At 41.9% G+C, this 17,834-nt stretch overlaps 1 protein-coding gene across 3 annotated transcripts in view; it reads right to left on the reverse strand.

Annotated features, from left to right (window-relative positions):
- The window catches only part of Ralgps2 (Ral GEF with PH domain and SH3 binding motif 2), a 126,739-nt gene that overhangs the window by 75,406 nt on the left and 33,499 nt on the right, over positions 1-17,834 (reverse strand). For all 3 annotated transcript variants that reach the window (XM_032915575.1, XM_032915577.1, XM_032915576.1), the window contains exons 3-5: positions 14,139-14,243; positions 13,120-13,170; positions 190-273 (exon numbers count right to left, since the gene is read on the reverse strand). In XM_032915575.1, coding sequence (XP_032771466.1) covers positions 190-273; positions 13,120-13,170; positions 14,139-14,243 — 240 coding nt within the window. The remainder of the gene's footprint in view (positions 1-189; positions 274-13,119; positions 13,171-14,138; positions 14,244-17,834) is intronic.

The following is a 17,834-nucleotide window of genomic DNA, read 5'->3' on the forward strand; positions in this document are numbered from 1 at the left end:
ACAGGAGGATTCTGGTCAGCAAGGACAGTCAATCCGTATGTTCTAAGTTCACTGAGAGACTCTGTCTGAAGATGGGGTGGTGGTGATGAAGAGAATACAAGGAGGCACTAGACAATACTCTCTGGCTTCCACGTGTGCATACACAACCAAGGACAGCCAAGCCCTCCCTCACCAATAAGCACAACTCACGTGATTAAATCTTCTTGTGAAAGCAACTGCATTTGGTGCAGAACTGTATTTTTCTTTTTTATTCCATCCACAACTTGAAAGTTCCTAGAAAATTAAAACAAAAATTAAGTATAAATTAAATATAAGAAACAGCTCATTTTCTTATAACAGGGAATTTAAACAGTAAAGACTGTGTATAGGGGTTGGGGATTTAGCTCAGTGGTAGAGCGCTTGCCTAGCAAGCTCAAGGCCCTGGGTTCGGTCCTCAGCTCCGGGGGGAAAAAAAAAAAAAAAAAGACTATGTATATTCTTTTCTGGAACAGCCAATAGGACTACCTAATACTAATTATTCTGTAAAAGCTAAAACAAATTAAAATATATACATGAAATTATTATCTAAAAGAATATAAACAAACTTTTATTTCTTAGAGTATGATGTAGTGCCCTCTGGTTGACTATCTCATAATACATAATAAACACTGCTGACTCTCAAACCTATTCAATCATCAGAGCCATTCCAAGTAGCTTGTTCTTTCTTCCTCTGTACAGTATATGGTGTGACATACACATATGCATGTGCTTTGGGCTTGCTATGGACAGGTGGATGTATAGTGCAGAGGCCAACATTGGGTGCTTTTCTCAGTCACTCTCCACCTCAGTTTTTGAGATGGTCTCTCACTGAACCTGGAACTGGCCATAGCCAGCCATCCGCAGCCACCCCAGGGTCCATCTGTCCCTTTAGCCATACCCCACCAAGTGCGCAGGTATACAGACAGTCTAGTCTGGTCTTTCACATGAGCGCTAGGAATTCAGAGTCTGGTCTCACTGAGCCAACTCTCAGCCCCACAATTAATCGTTTTAAAACATCTTATTCTTTGACCTGACAGTTGTTGATTTCAAATATTTGAAGAAACCTGTTTAATAAGGAAGTTCTTGATCACCTTAATGGTCTAAAAGAATAGAAATCAAATGGCTCAAGATCTTGTATTTAAACAAACAAACAAACAAACAACCGTTGAACACTTGTTGATCTTACAGAGGACCAGGGTTTGATTAACCAGTACCTCCATGGTGGCTCATAGCTATCTGTAAATTCAATTCCAGTGCCCTCTTCTGGCCTCTGTGGGCACCACACACTCAAGAGCTACACAGATGTGGTTTCAGGCAAAACACCCATCCACATAAAATAAAAATAACTGAATCCTTCATAATTATAAACATAGGCTGCAAAGTACGGAACAATATATGTACTCTTTGTGATACAAAAGAAACTACACTTACAACTGGTACAGATAGCTCAAAGATGTCACTTTTGCCTCGCTGCTTCAAAATTATGATTATTATCTCCATATCATACTGATGTAAATGAAGCACACCCCCGTGGCTAGTATACTCCACCATTCAAAATGTTCTGTCACATGTGTGCTAGTAGAACTGAGTTCATCTGATTTTAAAGGAGAGTTTCTGTCTATAAATTTTAGGTCTATCAGAGAGGTTCTATAATATAGCAAAAACCATCAGAGAAAGGACCCATAACAAAAAAAGAAAACCCTTTGAGTAGGCAACAAAAGAAATCTGAGAAAAAAATAGGCCATCATTACCCTTTAATAGATGAGAAAATTTATTATACCTGCTATATTCTGTTCAAAACGTATTGTGCAGATTATTCTGAGTTTTCCATGATTTCTTCATCATGCAGTGTAAGCACCAGTTAGGAGAGTATCAGCATTTACTGTATTTAATTTTTGAGATACTAAAAGAATGTCCCCTCAAGGACACTACCACATAATTCTAAAATTATAAAGAATTTGCAGTTGTATGTAGGATATTTATATCATGTTAGGCATAATTATTACCTGGTTATTATTTTAATTTGGAAATGGAGCATGAAATAAGATGTCTGTGAGTCAAGTAGACAAGGGGAGGATCTATGATGTCTATTCTTGGTTGTCAACATCTGGAATCAACTAAAACCTAAGGACCTAGGTATACCTATGAGGCACTTTCCCAATTAAATCATTTGATGTGGAAGACCCACCTTTAATCCAGATCTCTGAGGTGGGAAGATCCACCTTTAATCCAGGCCACACCTTCTGGTGGAAGCCTATATTCAGGACATGGAGGAAGGAAGCTTCTGCTCTTTCCTGGTTGCCCTCACTCTCACTGGCAAGTCCATTCCTTCAGTGGCATTAGAGCCTGCTTCTTTAGGATTCCAGTGTTTTACTGAAAACCAGCTGAGACATCTGGCCTCATGGTCTGAACCACTAGTGGATTCTTGGAACTTCTGTTGGTAGACAGCCACTGGACCACTGCCTGTAAGTCATTCTGACAAATGCCTTTTCTAGATATAGATGGATTTGATGAATGGATAGATGGACGGACAGACAGATTCATTCTATCAGTTTTGTTCCTCTAGAGAACCCTGACTAACACAACACCCACTTGGCAAAATTCACAAAGATACTAACTGGGTGTTAAGTAAGAATTTATGTGTTAACATCTAAATAACAAGAACCTTGAGATGCAAGAAAATAGCAATACAAGAAAATGGCCAAGAACTTAAAGATAACAACTGACCTTCCTATGGCTTAGTACACAGATGAAGTATGTGGAAGAGAAGCCAAAGCATAGAAGCAAAAAAATGTTTTAAATTAAAGAAAGCAGGATCCTGTAGACAAAGAGATTAAAAACAATAACAACAAAATCTTATGTTCATTTTTTTTAAGTACAAATTATCTTCAGAGAATGCTATTAGGCAACTGAAAGCCACACCTTCAAAGGTCTAGAATTCTACAATCAGCAAAATAAAACCAAAATAAGGAAGACTGGAGACCCTTTTCAGACAGGAACGACCCTCAGAGGTGCTGCTGTGTGTGCTCATTCCCAGAGAGTGGTAGACACAGGCTCAAAACAGTGACTAAATCTGCTTGCTGCCTGACCAGAACGCAATCTCACAGGGTCTGAAGAGCCCGCAAGCTGTCCTCTGATCTCCACAAGTGCCCGTAGCATTCACATACCTATATGTGCGTGCATGTGCAACACACACACACACACACACACACACACACACACACACACACAGAGAGAGAGAGAGAGAGAGAGAGAGAGAGAGAGAGAGAGAGAGAGAGAGAGAGAGAACGAGAGAACAGCTAGGGATGTAGCTTGGTGGCCTAGCTTATGTCTAATACTAGTGAGGCGCCCTGGGTTCATTTCTCAACGCCAATAAAGAAAAACAGATCTTCAACTGAGCAAACTGCCATAGGAAAAAACCATAATTGGAAACCCACTGATTAAAAGTAAAGAGTAATCCTGGGATCTTAGGAAGAGCCAAGAGAAGAAGTCAGAAATATCAAGAGGGAGGAGGAAAGGGTCAAGAAGTCAGGATGAGGGTGGGGGTGCAGGTAGGGCGATAGCTGTGACTTAAAATGGGCAGGGGGAGGGCGGCTCCGAGGAAGAGTCGTTTCCAGTATATAAGACAGTACAGATCTGCATGCATGATAAAACATCACAGAACTACACGAACAAGCATGGCACAAACATCACTTTTCTACAGTCAAGATGCAACTGCAGGAGAAACCAGGTAAAAGGTACGGAAGATTTCTCTGTACAGGTTTTGCAATTTTCTATAAATCTTTAGTATCTGTACTATTTTCTACAACTTCCTATGTTTTATAGTTATCTAAAATCCACAGTGTTTAAAAGGTGGAAAAAATCTATTTAATGGACTACAAAGCTGGAACTGTATCAGGACTCCCCACTTTCTTCTTAAATGCTGGCCTGCATTCATAGTTGCCTGGACGGAAAGACAATTTTGCCCTGCTTTACCTTACCTCTCAACAGCCCCCTCATTTCTCTGTGAGAAAACAAGTTCCCTCGTTTTGAGGAACACTGTAATAATGGATACATGGCTGGGAAGATGCTCAGTGTAAACGAATGCCATGCCATCCTGAGGACCCAAGTTCAATGCCCAGTTCCCAGGGAGGCACTGCAGGATGCACCTATTCAAAAATAGTAGTAAAGTGCAGGGCTAGGGATGGCTCAGCAGGAAATAGCACTCGCTGATCTTGCAGAGGACCTGGTTCAGTTTCCAGCACCCACATGCTGGGTAACAGCCAGTTCCAGGGACACCCTCTTTCTGGCCTGCGTGTACATGGTGCACAGACAAAAGACCCATACACATTAAAAAAAAAGTCTTCAAAACACAAAGTGCAGAGCAAAGAGGAGGGTATCTACCATTGACCTGTGGCCTCCGTCCATGTGTACTGGCCCACTCGTGCTCTCTCTGTCTGTCTGTCTGTCTGTCGTTGTCCCACCCCCCCGGCAGTACTGGGATCCCAAACAGGGAGCCTCTGCTCCGACAGCATTTCCTAACTTACTTAATGCAGATCAATTTGAAAAACAGCATTTATGAGATGAAGTCTTGCTATATATAGCCCAGGCTAGCCTTGAACTCACTGCAATCCTCCTGCCTCGGCTTTCCAGATGCTAGGATTATAAACAGGCACCATAATAACCTGCAAATGTTTTCTTTTCTTTTCTTCCATTCTTTCTCTTCTCTCTCTTCCTTCCAAAAGAACACCTTTCAGAACCACTCTTATAACTTACACAGCTGGGGTTATTCTGAATAAACAACCTGAAATATTCCAAAGGCTACTTGGTGGCTGAGGGGAGCTCAGTCAGGAAAGCCAGGGTTGGTTACTCTGCATGCAACAATTCCCTCGGCTGTTCTTTCTTTAATCTAGATGCTGTTAGTTCACTTTACAAACTACAATTATCTGAGCTCTTGGAGCAAAACAGAAAATTTAAAACTTCCCTATGGTCTCTTCGCTCTTTTTGTTTCAGACTCTAGGATCTTCCTACAAATATTAATATAGTATCACGCAAGAAATGCATTTTGCTCTGTCATCTTTATACCGATGCGTTGGTCACACAGAAACCTGTACTAATGCACCTCACACGAACACCCCAAAACTGAAGTGAGTCAATGACTCAAACAACACTTTGTAAGGGTCTAGTGTAAGAACAGACAGGACTGTGTGGGTATAAGTACCCCCGCACCCCCTCCTCCCCATCAGCCTCGAAACACAACATTCCATCCAGTGTGCTCAACTTGCCATCTTAAGCATAGCCAGGAAAGAGAATCTTCAAATATGTAAAACAATCATAATAGATGCCAAAATGAATTTCAGAACAGGCATGGACTCACTGTGAATCATTACCTATCAAGATCAATTTTTAGTTGCATTTATTTCAGAAGCACAGGGAGGGCAAAACCCCACAGCTGATGGCTACCTACCCTATGAGAGAATGACTCAATTCACAGGAGTCACAGCTTCTCTTACGTCTTGTAGGTTCCAACACTCTTAAAAGGACTGCTCTAAGGGTGATGATGTAGGGTTACCTATAGACAGAAGAAGAGAAAAGGCCAATATAGACCAGCATGTAGATAGAGCTCGAGGGAGGAAAGAATCAGTGGGACCCCAAAGACTGGGGTGAGGACTGGGAAGCGACTAGGACAGAGGGGGTCCATGAGAAGGTTAACTGCTGGTGAGGAAGCTCTGTGTTCAGAGTGAGTGGAAGCTTTAAAGAGACAGGACATCCACTTGTACCCAGTTATACGGATGCAATTGTACTCAGCACGTTTGCATTTTTAATAAAAATAAAGACAAAACCCCAACCAGGGTTAAGGCTCTCTTTGCTAATGTACTCAGGCCTTCCCTCCCTCTTCCCAACATGTCTGTTAGTGCTGCCCCGCTACTGAGATGAGGGATAAAGACAGAAGCTATTTTCTGCTTCCACAGAAGCAAATGCCAAAACAACTTTTCTTCTTCGCCTTTCCTGGTCCCATTGGGAACCTGACCATCCTAAGAAGCTCAAGTTAAGCACAGCAGACACACACTGACAGCTGCATCGTGCTTCTAACAGAGCTCCTTGCTATTCTAACATACGATGGTCCACAGCTCCCACTCTCTAAGCCCATGACCTGCTTACATTTTAATTCAATGAATATTTTTACTAAACAGGAGATTTTTTAAAATTTTGTTATGTTGCTAAAATTATAGTCTTTTGGCAGACATAAAAATATTTGCAGAGAAAGCCTTTCACACATCCTACAAGAAATGTCTCAAAGGATAATATTTTAATACTATTTCAGAAATATTTTAATAAGATTCTTAATTAACTAATAAGATTTCCCTAATTTAGCTAGCATTTCCCACAATCTGCAGAGTGTCTAACCACACAGATGAGCCATATTTATTCCTAGTAAATAACAAGACTGAGGCAGTTTTGAGTATCTAACAAGACTAGTTCTAGGATCTCCCGCCGATTAAAAACCATAAAAATAATTAATTTGTATATGACTTATACATGCCCTCCACTATATAAAGATTTATAATTTATATATAAGTACTCTATTTGCATACATGTCTGCATGACAAAAGAGAACATCAGACAGAAGAGGGCATCAGATCACATAAGGTTGTGAGCCACCATGTGGTTGTTAAGAATTGAAATCAGGACCTGCAAGAGAGCAGCCAGTGCTCTTGACCGCTGAGCCTTCTCCCCAGTCCCGCATTCATTATACTTTAGCACACTTCTAGGTTACTTGTACCTAGACAACGCGCCTAACAGGTTTATCCAGCATTGTCCCATACTAAAATAAATATTATTAAATCTACTATAAAAGGTTTAAATAAATTTACATTCACAGTGACAGTGAAGTTTTACCAGTGGATCATGCCTTATTTTTATGCAGGTTAATTATATGCTTTATATGAAAGGCTTAGACAAGAAGTGTTTTACATTTGAAGTTTTCCAATTTCCGAAAGTACCTAATGTAAAAATAGAAAAAAATCCACAATATCCCAAACTCATCAGGACCTTCAGATTGGCCTACTGAGCCTGTGGCTACTGGGCTGGACTGGGCAGTGCATAGAAGAGACAGAACTGCCTTTTCTAAATAGTTTTGCTCTGTGATTGCTTAGAATTAAAATGTAGAGTTTTTGTCACGAGTGTAATGTTTTAAGTCCTTTTTAAGAATCCATGAGAAGCTTGTGTGGTGGTTGGAATGAAATGTCCACACAGGGCATCTGAATATGTGGTCCTTAGTTGGTGGCTCCTTGGTAAGAATTCGGAGGTGGCCTGTCACTGGGGAAGGTTTACGGCTTCAAAGGCCTCCAGATATTTATTCCCAGTGAGTGTTGTTTCATTTGTGGATCAGGATGTGAGCTCTCAGCTGCGGTTCTCCAACAGCAGCTGGCTTGCCCCAGGCTTTCTACCGCGGTGGTGATGGGTTCTCTCTGGAACCCTAAGCCCCAGAACCCCTTCTTTCTTAAGTGGTCTTGAGAATGTTCTTTTATCACAGCAACAGAAACTTTCTAAGAGGCAGGGCAATGACTATACCGCAGATTTCAACTACAATTCAACCCTTAATTAAGGCTTATGGAAATACTAGACAGTCGCTACTGGATTCTAAGCCAGCTTTCTGGCATAACTTACCCTATACCAAATAATACAAAACTCACCCTGAAGAGAAACTCCACTCCACAATAAATGCAACAATGAATTCAGAAGAACACAAGCTTTGCCGAACATCAGAGAATCACAACAGACAGAACTACCCCAATCCTGTGAATGTAGTAGGATGGGTAGGTGGTTTCAGTAATAAATGTCCCCTACCGCCTCAGGCACTTGAGTATTTGGTTCCCAGTTGGTGGTACTGTTCTGGGGGCATTCGGGTAGTATGGGGCCTGCTCTGAGAGTAAAAGCCTCACACTTGCTAGGCTGCTCTCTGGGCTTTGTGCCTGCAGCTCAAGATAAGGAGCCCTCAGCTTCCATTCCAACAGCCACACCTTGCCTGGCTGCCATCTCCCCTCTCTGTGACAGACTCTTAACCCTCTGGAACCAGAGGCTCCAGACAAACTCCTTCTGTAAACTGCTTGGTCATGGAATATTACCACAGCAACAGAACAGGAATCAACCCAATGGAGAACTTTTATTAGAGTACAGGTGAAGCTTCAGCATGAGATAACACATGGAGAGAGAGCCTATGATGTGTATCAGTTTTCTTCATGATCCGAAGAGAAGTCAGAACTACCAGATCCATGTATATAAGAAAAAATTTAATAAGAGCTTGGTGCCAGAAGTATTAAAAATTAATGACTGTATAAAGCCTCTCAGCTAACTTTTTGTCCTTAATCAGTATTGGAAGATTTAGTGTTATGGAAGAAACTTGAAAATATTCTACATTAGTAGAAGGGAACAAAACAAAACAGAAGTCTCTGCTCACAGAAAGAATGTCACTTTTAGAAATCAGGTAACACTAAGAACAGACTTCTAAAAATGGCTACAAATGTTTTAAGAAGCTGGAAATAGTTAATAATTACTGCTTCAATTCACCACTAAGTGAAACAAAGTTTCTTGCCACTAAACCAGATAAGTTTTGTATGGGTGACGATCCATAAGCACGTGACTTGTGATAGGCCCTCTACTGTTACCACTTCTGAAGACGGCTGTAGCTTTGACAGAAGCTCTCCTGACTGCCATATCTACATATAACCTGAGCTCTGGTTCTCAAATCACCTACTTCTGAGATTTACTCAAAGACTTGGCAGTTTCAAGTCATCACTGTCGTCACTGTCACCCGCCACAGCCACCACCACCACCACTGCCACCGCCCAGCTCCCAGCCCCCAGCCAGGTTAAGCTACTTTTTTTTTTAAGTCAAAGATGAATACATTAGCGGCACAGTTCATGAACAGCAAAGCTGACAAAAGCTGCAACTCCTCTGACTGGTCATTCTAAGTGTATGTGAAATGAAATGCTTAAACACCGAGATGGGCTAAAGAGACGGCTAAGTGGCTGAGAGCATTACTGCTCTTGCAGAGGCCTCGGCTGGATACCAGCACCCACATGATCTACAGCAGCAGGAGCTCCAACACTATCCTCATCTCCACAGGCACTGCATGACATGCTGCAGATACACATATGCAGGCACACACATACACAAAATAAAAATAAATCTTCTAAAAAAACTTGTAAGGTGCTGGCATTTCCCTTTCTCTACTTTCTGGACAACCCTGACAAAAATGACTCCATTTTACCATGCCTTCCCTGCCATGGTGCACTAAACCTCAGAAACTGAACAAAAACAAAACCAACCCTTTCACCTTTAAAGACACAGGGTGTGTGGGGCGGGGTAGGGTTGGGAGAAGGGGCAGGGAGGGGAGAGAGAGGGAATGTCCTTCGTTAGCATGAGGGTGAAGTGCCTCACTGTGAGGCCCTGAGGTTGCTCCCCACACCATTTTAAAATAAAGATAAACAAAATGAAAGAATGCATTTAGAACTGTGTGCTGGACACAGATTAAAGGCTGCAGCAAAGCATATAGCAACTGACTGTGCAAGTGTTAAAGAAGAAGAGAAAGGGGGTTGGGGATTTAGCTCAGTGGTAGAGCGCTTGCCTAGGAAGCGGAAGGCCCTGGGTTCGGTCCCCAGCTCCGAAAAAAAGAACCAAAAAAAAAAAAAAAGAAAGAAGAAGAAGAGAAATAAAAAAGCAACTGCGGATGAAGAGAGGACCTGTTTGTTAGTGCAAGAGAGGGTACATAATTAAACTTACACATAATTAAAAACACCTTCCCTGAGGGCTTACCACCTTCATCAACAAACGTCTCCAGGGGAGCACACCCACCCAGCCTCACTCCAGTCCTCGCCTGTGCACAGCCCTTTGACCCAGTTTACAGGGTTGTAATTCACTAGCCTTTGCTCACTGGTTCCTCACCAAAACACATTTCCCCAAACACACTAACAGTGTGCAGCCTCGCCTCCCTGAAGACTGCTTCTCAGTGGAGTCTTCTGATGACATCATCCAACATGGAAACCCACTACACCTCCTGTCCTGTTCTCCTCTTTCTTTTTCCCACAACACTGTTTAACTCACTTCACTGGAACATGCAATCTGGGGAACAAATTTCAGTGCATGTTTTACTGTTGCGTCTCCAGCAACTAAAGCAGCGTCTGACACACAACAGACACTTGGTACACTGACTACATCACAATGTAAACAGTTCTGTCAGATGACAAGTATAAATCAGAAAGGTGTCAGGAGTCTGCAGAAAAGCAAAGAAGTCTAACGTCACCAGACATCTCACGGTGAGAGAAGGAGTTAAGCATGACAGGCCGAGCTCGGGATGAAGGACTGAAAGGAGGTCATTTTGCTAGACCAGAAAGAGTAGAAAATGTGCTTAGAAGCAAGAAGAGGGCAAAACAATGAAGAGATTCTGATCCTGCTTATCTTCAAAGCAAGTGAAACCACTGGGGTGGTTTGAGCAGAGGTCACATGAGCGTATCTCAATGTTGCTTACCATGGCTACCTGACAAAACAGACCTCAGGGGTAAGAAAAAGCGGAAGTTCCCTGTAATGGTTTACAGGCCTTGTCAAAGGGAACTGAGGCATGTGTCCAGGTGTGTCTGTGAGGGTTCTCCAACGGTAATTAACTAAAAGGAAGACCCACTCTGAATGTGGGGAGCGCCGTGCCATGGGCTGAAGGGGAGACCAGCTGAGTGCCAGCATACCCCTTCCTCTGCTCTATGGCCCACAGAGTATTAACCGCTCTATTCCACCATGCTTTCCCACCAGGCTAGACTCTCTCTCAAACCACAAGCCCAAATCTTTCCTCCAGGAAGTAGGTTCTGTTGGGTTTTGGGCACAGTGACCAGAAAAGTGGGGAGTACACACACAGATCAAGTGAGAGCACTGCCGTGACTTAGTGGAGAGAAGATGGCATCTTAGATTGACAGCCGAGAACTAGGGATTTATGAAGGTAAAACCAACAGAACTGGGTGCAACCTAAAGTCACCGCACGTAGACGGAGAGCAGTGACGACCAGGAGTCCACAGTGCTAAGTTCCAGGCTAGCTTGGGCTACCTAACACCCTGTCTCAAAAGGGTGGGTGAGTGGGAATCAGCTTGACAGTTTAAAGTGTTGTTCGATGTCCCAAGGGGGGGGGACCCTCTTAAAATGTAAGTCTATGTCTTCAAAATAACAATGGAGCATACGATGTCCAAGCTCCTAGTCATACATTTCAGAGCACCTCAAAGACGGTACTCCAGGTAAAAGAATGCAGTCATCTAATGGTAAACTCGGAATCCACAAACTTAGCATGGAAGAAAAATATAAAATAACTCAATAAAAATTTTATTCTGATTTCAAGCTGAAATATTTTGGCTACTGGAAGTTAAATAAATCACCAAATGATTTCACCTGTCCCTTTTTATTGTATAATGTGGCTACTACATAATATACGGTTAAATAAACGACAACAGATTTCCATGGGTTATGGGTCAGGTGAAAGAGCAATAATAAATATTATTTCATTCAAAAGAAAAAATGGTTCATGATTCTTAGAAGACTGCTGAAGTAAGGTAGCGGGGGAGGGGAGGCGTGAAGGGCTTCTCAAGAAAAACGGGGTTTTGTTTTGATCATTTAAATACAACAATCATTCTCCATCTACCATTATTTATAGAGTACACAGTTCTTCTCTGTCTCCCATTAATCCAGCAACTCTATTTTTTAGCCCCTCTGCATTGTTAGAGGAGGACAACATGGGCTTATGGAAATCAGGGCCCAGAGGTCACGCAGCCAGCCCTCCCTTCCCTTGATGGGCCGCAAACTTGAGATACTAACACAGCAAGTAGCCTACATGGGAAGACATCACAGCCTGTTCACACTCAGATGTACTGGACTTCTTAGCTACTACAGTATTCAGGGTCACTACGGATTGCATATAACACAACACATACTGCATACTATTCCCAAAGAGCCAATAATGAATTATCAAGTGGCTTTGTTTGGGAGACAAGAATCAAGTTTATATTCTTACTCACTAAGCACAAGAACTGTCTTTTCGGAATCTAAGCCCACTGTCAATACTGAGCTATTATTATAGTTTAGATACGACTTCAATGTATCTCTGAAGTATGGGGCTGTGCTGAGTCTCCAGTGAGGGAGACAGGGGAGGCTCTCCGAGTCTTAGGGAAATCTTATAGCACAGGGGAGCACGCAGGGGTGAGGTGGCTCTCAGGAGTGGGTGTCCTAAAGTCACCCAAGCTTGGCTCTGCTACATATGCCATTCCCTTTCTACTTTCCTGCCACATTGTGAAGCAGCCAGAGGCCTTCACTCAAAGCCCAACAAATAATACCTCTTGGTTCTGAACTTTCAGCCTCTGAAAACTGTTATCTAAATAAGCCTCCTCTATATAAGGTACCCAGCATCAAGGCATTTTGTTACAGCAATACAAAATAAACCAGGACAGCTGTGTATAAAGGATTAACTCTCACTATTCCCTCATCAATGAAGCAAAATTATTATTATCCACAGGCCTTAAAAATGATAAGCTATAAACACACTCACACCCACTTATAATGAGTAGGTAGATATGTAATATTAAGTCTCTTTTTTTATTGGGAGAAAAATATGTTTTGTGGTCCTCCTCTAAAGTGCCAACATAGGGACCACCTAGCCTGGCCCTGAGTTCAAATGGCACATGAAGGCGGAGAGAACTGACCTCATAAAAGTTGTTCTCTGACCTCTACACATACATCACACCACTTACAACACATGAACACACAATAATTTTTAAAAGTTAAATATGCTAAAATAAGTCATATTGCAAAATTAAGGTAGATGGAAAGATTACTAAGTTATATCTAATTTTCACCTTCCCATTAAAGTCTCACCACCACCAAACACTTCTGTAAAACTATTACTTTCTTCAGTAACCAAGAGATTCAAACGTCCCATTTACAACTGAAGAATGCACTTTGATGATTGGCAGCTGAGTCTCTAAGGACTCAATAGGTAACTGACATTACAAGCTTTAGACATTCAATAATTAATACAAAAAGGATACTATGGTTTATTGTTTTCAAAGGAATATTCTTAAAACTACTTACATCTGGCTGAATAGCTTTAAACACTGGAACATCCATTAGTGTTATCTGACCCTGAAAGACAAAAAGGTTTGGTTTGGTTTGGTTAAATGGCAATATACAAATAAATACAAATAAACAGAATTTATTCAAAATAAGATAAACTTTCTGCTCTACACTAAATTACTGAATACGTAACCTTTAAGGACTTAAAAAAATAGACAATTTAGTCTTTTTGCCATTAGATTTAACTCCTAGTTATCTCCTTCCTAGGGAAGGCAGGGAAGGGGACATACTTTGGCACTGTCATCCATGAGATGGCTCAGCAGCTCTCTCAGCAGAAGACTGGCAGCCTGAGTTTAATCTCTGCTTCCCATGGCAGAGGCAAAGAGCCAGCTCTAAGGTGGCCTCAGGCCAGTACATACGCACCGTAGTGTATGAACCCTTCTCACACAAATTAAGTAATGCATGGAATAAAAAACTGCTACTAGAAGAAACCAGGGAAAGGAAACACATACTCCAAACAAGGGAAAGGAAAAACACACTCTTGGAATGTAGGAGTCGTTCAAGACCAGCTAATAAAAAGAGATCAAAAAACCTAAATAAATGAACACTTATGTCAGTTAAAAAGATTTTCTAGATAATTTTATAGTACTCATATTCCAATGGTTGAGAAATCACAGTTCTCAATTTTTAAATTTCAAATCAGTAAAAAACAAAACAAACAAACAAACAAACAAAAAACCAAAATACTACTGTGGCTGTGATAATAGGTGCTTGGGAGTCAGCACAGTAGTGATCAAGTTCTTACCTCTTTGTTCTATGTCACGGAGTAACAAGCAGTTACCCTTCAGAAAGCAAGCTGTCCTTACCCCTCACGTGCCATTCCTGTGCTATTCCCCAACAATTCCTAGATCCAGCTTTAAAAAATCCATCTCCTCCTCTGAGGAGATCTGTGAGGCCACAAATTCCAATTCAATAATTATGATGATGATGATGGATGTAAATTACATGCAAAAACTAGAAATCGAGAGAAAGCTTACCGCGTATTCTTCTGGTGTAACCTTAAGAACGTCAAATACCACAGCATCAAAGCTTTTCTTCAATTCAGAGCCCTTCTCACTTAATGACTCAGAGCTGCTACTTCTCTGACAAGATGGAAGAAAACACAGCCTTTAAACATTGTCTCACAGCCCATGACACAGAAAGTAGACAGGCCTTTAAAAACTGAGGAACTCGGGCTGAAAGGCTAGTTGACTGGCAAAATGTCCACTAGAGAAACATGCAGATCTAACTTGGAATCTCAACATCCATGTAACGTCTAGGTGGGGTGTACACTCACAACCCTAGGGCTAGGCAGGGCACAGGGTAAGAGGATCCATGGAGTTTTCTGGCCAATCTAAATAGCTACAAAACTCCAGATCCAGTGGTAGGATCGCTCAAAAATAAGCTGAGAGTAAAGATACCTGTGGTGTCCACATGCACATGGGCACACCACATGAACATGCATGCATACACATACGCACGTGTACATGCGCGCACACGCGCACACACACACACACACACACACACACACACACACACACACACACACACACGTGTGTTCACATGCACACACATGCTGCTTGGTTGGAGAAATGCTATATAAAGCCAGAAATTTGGAAAACTAACATTGAGTTTGTGTTTTCTGGGTTCCTACGTTAAGTCACTCTTTTGCATATCTCTTCAAACATTCTGATTTTATGCAGTTCTAACAAGAAGTAAAGAAAACAGTGTACAATGAAGTTATACGTCACTTAGCAATTCAGATACTGTCAAAGTGCTGTTAAACAATCTTGTCAATTATCAGTATCACCATCTACTCACACATCTACAATGGCTACAACATGGTCATGGCACCATCCTTATTCATGAAGCTGCTTTGAGCAAAATGCCATCATGCAAGGCATTTAAACGTGCAACTTTTAAAATGAGGAGAAACAAAATACTCTGGTTACATATATCAGAAGAAAATAGGGATGCCATTTATTAAATAATGGCATAAGCCAGTGTACTTGTTGTTAATGGTTGGTCCTGGTTATCAACTTCATACAGGGAGCTTAAGTGAAGAACTGTCTCCATCAGACTGGCCTGTGGGCATGTCTGTGAAGCATTCTTGACTGATGATTCATATGGGGCCCACCACTGAGGGAGGCACCACCCCTGGGCAGATGGATCTGGGCTGTGTAGGAAACCTGGTAGGGTGCTGGGAACAAGCCAGTAAGCAGCTTCCCTCTAAGGAATCACTTTAGTTCCTGCCTCTAGTTTTCTTCCTTGAGTTCCTGCCCAACTTCACTCAGTCTGTAAAATAAAACAAACCCTTTCCTCCACGAGCTGCTTTTGGTCACATTATTTATCTATCACCCCAACAACAAGTAACTACAACAAAACCAGTATCATTAGAGTAGGGCTGTTGCTGTGACAGACCTGACCATGTTGATATGGGGAAGGATTCTGGATCTTTGCGCTAGAAAAGCCACTGGATGCTCAGAACTTACAGGGCTGTTCTATGGCAGCTTAGACAGTAAGGATGCTGAAAGAAAACGTAGATAATGGCAGTCTAGGGTGTAAAGTTTCAACAAAGCATAGACTAGCGGGGCTGTTCACGTAATATTCTGGATTAAGGACCTACAGGATAAACCTGTCTGAAGAACAATCTGGGATTCCTAGGAGTCCAGCATCACTGAGGAAAAGTTTTCTGGGAAGTGTTTCCTTGAGGCCACCCACAGTGGGGTAAGGCTGAATCTCACGCTGGAAGCTGAACATCGTGTAAGAGTGCCCTACATGGCACGGGAGTGGAAGGAATAAAGAGATTATGGAGTAGCTGAAGCTTTGCACCACATGGTAGGATGGTGTTTCTGCAGAGAATCCAGGAGTAGCATTAGTAAAGTTACAGCCTCATTCGCAGCAGAAGCCCCAGAACCCAAGGGTCCCAGAGAGCACTTGGCTTGGCACCCTGAGAAGGGCTGGAGCCTGGGAAGTGAGAGGCCTGAAAAGGCCAGTGGAGCAGAAAGTCCCAGACTGTGCAGGAATGGAGAAAGTGCGCTGAGCTCAGCAGGGCAGAGAATTCACTGCTCTGTGCTCCTGACTCAGGATCTAACAAGACTGGCTGCTTCAAGGTTCTACAGCCTGGATTTCCCCCACGGTGACAGACTGTAATCTACAATTGTGAGCCAAATAAGTCCTTTCTCCTTAAAATGGCTTTTGTGCAGATGTTTTACCACAGCAACAGGAAATGAAGCTAAGGTAGAAAACAGTACCAAAGTGGGTTTGATGCTGTGATTAATCTGACTGTGTGGTTTTTAGGACTTTGTAACTGTTCTGGTGACGGAATGTAAAGACTTTGGAACTTTGGCCTGGAAAACTAATGAGCACCGTCACCAGAACTAAGTGGGCGTTCTAGAGGAGGCTAACTAGAGAAGAGCTCTGGAAGGTACAGAGTAGGCCCAGACCAGCAGGCTCCGGAAAGGAACGAGCACTCACTGGAAATGGACAGGGGACAGGATGCTCCAGCAAAGAATACAACTGCATTCTGTCTACGTCCTGACAACCTGAATGAAGCTCAAGTTAAAAATAATAAACTTGTCTGACAAATCAGTGGCCTAAAAGCCACAGACAGTATTAAGAAAGAGGTCAATTGGTTCAGGTTAAGTATCCCAAAACTTAGCACTTCTGAGGAAATCTGCATGGATATGCTAAAAATCTAAAACTCAGAATGAAGCAGAGAGTACGTGTTTTTAATTATACTGTTTTGCCACACTAGAACTATTTAAAACATAGACCTTGATGACCTCGCCTGTCACACAGAAAGTATATTAGCCTGAAGCCTAACATAATTCACTTACTTTTAGAAGAAACAATTTTTTAATGCAAGTAAAAGGATCTGTTTTATCTGATATTTGTACACTGCTTCCAGTGAATTATAGCAGGTGTCTCTGGATACACAGTTACAAATACACTAACCAAAGACACATGCGATATTTAAGAAATATGGCTATAATATAACAATTAAACACAAACAATCTGTCTCATGGAAGAAAAACTATGAACAAATTTATATAAGAAAATGTAAGTTGTTTTTTAAGTTACAATTTCAAAAATAACTCCCATCTGCTTATAGGAAAAGGATTTGTTAAAATACAGTATTTGAAATGTATCTTGAAAGACAAAATTTCATTTCTATGTTAAAGAAAGGAAACACTGGAAGAAAGAAAAAACCCATGTGTAAAAATTGACACAGGCAAGTTGTAACAGAAGGGGGAAACACCAGCTGGCTACAGAACATCTATAGAAGGGATATTCTCTGAACAGAATGTTAAATTTTAAACAGTACTAATGGGAATTAAGTCTAGTAGAAAGAAAATATAGAGGGCTGGCATGAGGACCTGAGCTTAGGTCATCCCGTCCCTGGGGTCCTGGCCAGCTGGTCTGACTGAGCCAGTGAGCTCAGGATTCAGGGAAAGACCCTACTGGTCAGCTTCTACTATCTGATTTGACAAAAGTGAGAATCATCTGTAAATGGGAACCTCAATTAAGGAAGTGCCATACGGGACGTGGACTGTCATCCATACTGGATGTGGACATGGCAGTAAAGCACTGTCTTGACTGATGATTTATGGGGGAGGGCCTAGCACCCTGAGATTGGTACCATCTCTAGACAGGTGGGCTTGGCCTGTCTAAAAAAGCAAACTGTGCAAAGC

Source organism: Rattus rattus, chromosome 10 (genome assembly GCF_011064425.1).
Source record: "Rattus rattus isolate New Zealand chromosome 10, Rrattus_CSIRO_v1, whole genome shotgun sequence".
Taxonomy (NCBI): domain Eukaryota; kingdom Metazoa; phylum Chordata; class Mammalia; order Rodentia; family Muridae; genus Rattus; species Rattus rattus.